This window comes from Scyliorhinus torazame, chromosome 5 (assembly GCF_047496885.1).
Source record: "Scyliorhinus torazame isolate Kashiwa2021f chromosome 5, sScyTor2.1, whole genome shotgun sequence".
Classification (NCBI taxonomy): domain Eukaryota; kingdom Metazoa; phylum Chordata; class Chondrichthyes; order Carcharhiniformes; family Scyliorhinidae; genus Scyliorhinus; species Scyliorhinus torazame.
Window position 1 is genome coordinate 208,063,287 of NC_092711.1, and position 6,625 is coordinate 208,069,911.

The 6,625-nt window shown below is 45.3% G+C and overlaps 1 protein-coding gene across 2 annotated transcripts in view; it reads left to right on the forward strand.

Annotated features, from left to right (window-relative positions):
• Positions 1–5,093, forward strand: part of LOC140420913 (sodium- and chloride-dependent neutral and basic amino acid transporter B(0+)-like) — a 68,840-nt gene extending 63,747 nt beyond the window's left edge. For both annotated transcript variants that reach the window (XM_072505059.1, XM_072505060.1), the window contains 3 exons: positions 109–218; positions 322–492; positions 4,697–5,093. In XM_072505059.1, the coding sequence (XP_072361160.1) occupies positions 109–218; positions 322–492; positions 4,697–4,843 (428 nt within the window). In that variant the 3' untranslated portion in view covers positions 4,844–5,093. The remainder of the gene's footprint in view (positions 1–108; positions 219–321; positions 493–4,696) is intronic.
• Positions 5,094–6,625: the final 1,532 nt, after the last annotated feature.

A 6,625-nucleotide genomic window follows, 5' to 3' on the forward strand; every position in this document is an offset into this window, starting at 1 on the left:
CCTGTTCATTAGTGAGACCCGGAACAAGATGAACTTCTACAGTAAACAAGCTGCCTTGAAGACTGGACAAACCAAGTAATTGTGTCTCTGCATTCCTGTTGTTCACAGGGGTAAACAGGTTCATCAAGGACATTGAGATGATGATTGGAAAAAAGAATTGGCTCTTCTGGCTGTGGTGGAGAGTGTGTTGGGTTTTTATCTCTCCGTGTCTACTGACAGTAAGGAGACGTCGTACCTTTTATTGAGTTAAACTGAAAATGATCAAGCTGCAGATTGTCTCATTCTTTTTCTGATCTTGCTTTTTGCTTTCATTTTGTTCAGGTTATTTTAATCTGGTCCATAGCAACATTTGCCCCGCCAACATATGGACTTGTTGAATATCCTTTTTGGGCAACAGTACTTGGCTGGTGTATGATAATCTTCTGTATTATGTGGATTCCCATTGTTGCCATTGTGAAAATTATTCGAGCTGAGGGCTCCACCTTGTGTCAGGTAAAGAAACAACTTGGGGCCGCACGGTGGTGCAGAGGTTAGCCCTGCAGCCTCACGGCGCCGAGGTCCCAGGTTCGATCCCGGCTCTGGGTCACTGTCCGTGTGGAGTTTGCACATTCTCCCTGTGTTCACATGGGTTTCGCTCCCACAACCCAAAAATGTGCAGGGTAGATGGATTAGCCATGCTAAATTGCCCCTTAATTGGAAAAAAATAATTGGGTACACTAAATTTTTTTTAAAAGGTAAGGAAACAACCTGATATGATTTAACTTGGTTTTAGTAAAGCTCGAACTCTGGAAGATGGGGCATATCAGTACAGAGTAGCAGAGTGTCATGAACCATGGTGTTGGTATCTGCAAGGGTTTCCCAACTTGAAACATCGGTTCATGGTAATGTATCGTTTTGTTTTTGGAATGATATGAGGAGGCATGTGAAACCATAGTGAGAATAACAAGCGCAGTTATTGTGTATCAATTATTAAAGACTATTTATTAAAGAAACGACAACTACACATCAACAGGACTATAATACTCAAAGACAATTGAAATTAAATGAAATGAAAACCGCTTATTGTCACAAGTAGGCTTCAATGAAGTTACTGTGAAAAGCCCCTAGTCGCCACATTCCGGCGCCTGTTCGGGGAGGCTGGTACGGGAATTGAACCGTGCTGCTGGCCTGCCTTGGTCTGCTTTAAAAGCCAGCGATTTAGCCCAGTGTGCTAAATCAGCCCCTAATTAAGTATGTGGATCACCAAACATGCAAACAGTATTTGTAGAACATACTCCTTGTACCAAAATATATCCAAGATCCTTGAATTCCTTAAGACTTCCCCTTTCTCCAAATAACATTCAAATTAAATAAACCTATAAGTCAAATGCAGCTTATAGCCACCACACAATACAGGGCTGATAATCAAGTCTGGGAAATGTCTTTTCCTGGTCTAGCGAAACTACCTTTACAAAGGGTGCACGGCCTTAACTCTAAGACTTTGAGTAAAACTGGCCCCTTGGCTGTGAGTTATGAACTGGCCTCTCAGGCTGTTAGATGAAAACTTACTTCGATAAACTGGCTTACCTGCAGCTGAGGGTGCTGGCAATTATACCATTTTACCTTTGATTCTTTATTCTGTTTTTGGTTGTCTGCCTCTCTCATTTTCTTTGACTCTAGAAATTTGCATGTGTATAGCTCCACTGATTTCTCAGTTATCTAGGTAAGCTGTTACTACGAATCGAGCAATTTACATCTGATCCTATTGAGGTGCCTGTTAATTTTGATACTGGGAAAGACACATCTCATCATGCCTTTTGAATGCTGGCTTGTATTGACGCTAGGCAAATTTCTACATGTTGTTGGGCAGATTGCATAGTAGTATGCCTTGTTAAATTTGTTTTCTGCTGTTACTGGGCAGATCCATGACACAGATTATTTTCCTCATTTTAAATCAGTGGTCAATGCCAGGTATTCTTAATTCAGATAAATTGAAGAGAGATGGAGAGCATTTGTTCTATGTTCTGTTTTTTGGCTCTAAAAAATGCCTTGAACTCATGGGCAGCACGGTAGCATAAGTGGCTAGCACTGTGGCTACACAGCGCCAGGGTCCCAGGTTCGATTCCCCGCTGGGTCACTGTCTGTGCGGAGTCTGCACGTTCTCCCCGTGTCTGCGTAGGTTTCCTCCAAGTGCTCCAGTTTCCTCCCACAGTCCAAAGACGTGCAGGTTAGGTGGATTAGCCATGCTAAATTGCCCTTAGTATCCGAAAAGGTTAGGAGGGGTTATTCGGTTACGCTGATAGGGTGGAAGTGAGGGCTTAAGTGGGTCGGTGCAGACTCGATAGGCTGATTGGCCTCCTATATATGTTCTATGTTCATCATTGAGGAGTGTCCAAAATCAGGCATTGCAGTAAGAATATTTTTCATATCACTCATTCTTGCATTTTGCTGTGTAATTACCAATTTAAGACCAATTAAAAGCAATGTTTTTGAAGAAAATTCTGGACAGATGGAGTTCAGTTGGGAAACAAAGGAGGCTATTATTCCAGTTGTTTGGTGTGGATACAGACTGAGGTCCCTAAGATGAAAGAAATATAATCTTGGAATTTAATTGGACCACATTCATAATAAAAATGAGTACATAAGGGGCGCGATTCTCCCGCACTTGGCGCGATGGCCCGACGCCAGTGCCAAGAACGGCGCGAACTACTCCCTCGTCGGGCCACCCGGAAGTTGCGGAATCCTCCACACTTCCGGGGGCTAGGCCGGCGCGGAGGGGTTGGCGCCATGCCAACTGGTGCCAAAGGGTCGCTGTGGTCCCGTGCATGCGCAGAACCCCCGGCGTGTTCTTGTGCATGCGCCGAACCGCCGGCGTGTTCTTGTGCATGCGCAGGGGGTTTCTTCTCCGCGCCGGCCATGGCGGAGCCCTACAGAGGCTGGCGCGAAGGGAAAGAGTGTCCCCACGGCACAGGCCCGCCCGCAGATTGGTGGGCCCCGATCGCGGACCAGGTCACCGTGGGGTCCCCCCGGGCCGCATCCTCCGGCCCCCCCCCCCCCCCCCCCCCCCCCGAGGACTCCGGTAGACGGTCTACCAGCCAGGTCACGCCGTGATGGACCATGTCCATTTTACGCCGGCGGGACTGGCCGAAAACGGGCTGCCGCTCGGCCCATCGGGGCCCGGAGTATTGCCAGGGGTTCCGCTGCCAACGGCCCCCGACTGGCGCAGAGTGATGCCCGCTCCCACCCCAAAAAACGGCACTGGAGAATTCGGCAGTCAGCATTGGAGTGGCGGAGCGGAATTCACGCCTCCCCCCCGGCGATTCTCCAACCCAGTGGGGGGTCGGGGAATCTCGCCCAAGACATAGAAGCAGGAGTAGACCATATGGCTCTACCATTTAATACGATCATGGCTGATCTTTCACCACAACTTCACTTTTCTACCTGATCCTGATAATCCTATTGGGTTGCCATCCATTTGCAGTGAGGTCAGCAATATGATGGTGGTAAACCTGTCCCGAGCCTCATTAGGCTATAAGGTGCATGCTGTAGTGAGTTATCAATTAATTTCTCAAAAGGTGCCTCAAACAGGCAAAAGGGCTCCAAATTGAACATACTGTTATGCGTGCTTGTTTTCTCTTGTTTCCAAGATATGTTAATAGCTTTGAAAGATCAGGGGTGTGATACTCCACCCCACTAGCCCCGTTTGCTGGCACAGCGCACCCCTGGCGGCAATGGGGTTTTCCATTCCTTCAGCTGGTCAATGGGGTTACCCATTGTGGTCACCCCATGCCATCGGTAAACCCGTGGGCATGATGCGCTGCCGACAAAGTGGAGGATCCTGCATTAACTTGCCATGCTGTCTTGTAAACAAGATGGATTGGCCTGAACCAATCCTGTTTTACCATGCCAGTCTCTAGTACGGCTGTGAAACTTAGTCCCTTGGAACACTTACACACATAATAATTTATTTCCCAGCTAGTAGTTCCTAGCTCCTAACAGCTATTTATAGATAGTGCAACATATTGGCTGATTTAGCTCAGTTAGTTAGATAGCTGGATGCTGAGTGAGACCAACAGCGTGGTTCAATTCCCATACTACCAAGGTTATTCATGAAGGCCCGCCTTCTCAACCTTTCCCCTCGACTGAGGTGTGGTGATTCTCAGGTTAAATCACCATCAGTCAGCTCTCCCCCTCAAAGAGAAACAGACTATGGTCATCTGAGAGTATGACGACTTTTCTTACTTATGTAACATGCAGTGGACCTTTCAGCAGTTTCAGGTGTATACCCTGGATGCCTACTGAGAAGCTGAATCCAATACGGGGACTGCACTTCTAGTGCAGAATAAGAGCATGCATGCCACTTGCATGACTGAAGTATTTGGCATACCTATAATACCTGCAAAGTGAGCATGGAGGAATACAATTTCCTGCATTGACCACGGAGGTATCTACCACCGATTCTTACATATTTGTAGACATGGTTTCAGCCCAATGGAGAAATCATAGAATGACAACACTCACTCCCTTTGAAATCGCACAGGCATTAACACTTACCTAATCTAGTCAAAGTGATAATGCCAATTCAGTTCCCCCAAACCAGGCAACACTGGGTCCCATCCTTCAAAAGCACGAAATATAAGATTGTCAGCATTCATCCCATTAACAGTCCAGGAACACCAAACACGAATGATTAAACCTTTCACTTTTCTTTTCATAGAGAATTACGGCAACTTGCACATCAACACCAGACTGGGGTCCATACTTGGATCGGCACAAAGGAGAAAGATACAAGAGCCAGATCTACCCTAAACAGTTAATTAGTAATGTGCAACTTCCTGATATTCATGAAATGCCAAAGCTCTAGGGAATATGTTCCTATTTAAAAATTCATTTGTAAATAATTATTTTAAGGTTGGAAATTGTATTGTACATATTTTTCATTTTGAATAATGGTTCAAAGTGAAGATTATGATATTTGTCTGCTGAGAGTCACATTTCTGGAGGTTTACATCATGTTGAAAAATAATAGCAAACGCAACTCCCTGTTACAACGACCTGGGTTACTGGGTCTTCATGAGCTTTTGAAATACTGTGATTAAATCACATATAAGTAACTTGTGCTGGGATTTTCCATTCCCGTTTTTGCCGGGCGGGTTGACAACAGAAGCAGAAAATCTCAGGATATCCAAATCATGTTCCACGCCGATGTAAGACTATGATGTGATTGTCCCCTCCTGCCACCAGTGATGTAACACTACCCAACATTGAAAACAAATCATTTACACACATTAGCATCTCATTATCAAGCCTCTACGCTTAAATCCATTTGGGTCAGCGTGAGGGAAGAATATTGTGAAACCTGACTGGCCTCCCAAGATATGGACTTGGCGAGCATACCTCCCAGAGGAGCTCCAATAAGTGCATCGCTCAAGGGGGAAGAGGGTCATGCCCAGGCACAACCCAGGTAATGCCAGGATGGGTGGGGGGGGGGGGCTGTGTGTGTGTGTGTGCGTGTGATGGTGGGGGGGGGGGGGTGAGGGTTTCAAAGTGAGATTTTGTACACTGAGCTGGCCTTTAAAAATGGCACCCCATCTTCAAAATGTAAGTTGCAGGTGAGGCGAGCTCAATCAGAGTCCACCGCACCTGTGTGATGTTGTGAGACCCATCCATTTCCTTTTTGTGTCCTCTATATTCCAAACAATACGGCGCAGAAAGTTGCCGGAAGCTTCAATGCAGCTTTTCCCACCCGCTATCGGCCTTTGCAGATATTGGGGAAAATTCCGCATTTGGAAAATGTTTGCTTTAGTTGACCCATTTGAAAATCTTAAGTCAATACATTGACCATACTTTGCTTGATGGATGATTACGTTATGTATATATCTTACACATTAACATTTGCACAACACAAAGAAAATAGACATTTTGTCAATCCAGTCGATTACTCTGTTAGGATATCCAAAGAGACAAATAGCCTTTAAAAAAATAGGAATCTTAAAACAACCCCAACAGAAATAATCCAGTGGATAAGATTTCACTTTGTAAAACTTTGTTGTTACAATAACATGAAAATCAACATTATTCAAACATCAACTAGCACAAGTAGTATTTCAATTAAAGCAATAAATACAATTTAACCTGGTGCCAAAAGTACTGTTGCTAATTGTGTTCTCTCTTAATTCGGCTCTGTTTAATTATGTTTGCTCAAGAGTCACCAGGTATCTTTCGATACCGCCACAAGGTTCAAAACCGAATACTGATCAAAGACTCGATCCACCAGTTAGTAAGTTCAAAATCAATGCTCATTTATTTACACACAGTCAAATATACTCATGCATAAAACTCTGCAAACTAAACTATCACTACTACTAAAAGCCTATACTTAGCTTCGGGTGCCCACTCAGTCAGAGGAACAATGGCCGTTGCTCGGTTCGGAGGCTGCTGGGTTGAGCTGTTTACAGGATAGCAACTAAGAGCGTCTATCTCGTAGCGTGCGTTGACTTGGAACTTACTTGGGCTGAAGCAGCTTTGGCAGGTCTCTCCTCGTTGAGAGCCAAGGCCAAGAAAGCGATTCTCTCTTGGGGAGTCATTTTTATACTCGAAAGGGCTTCGCGCGCTTTTGGGCAGGCCTTGAACTTGGCCCCAATTA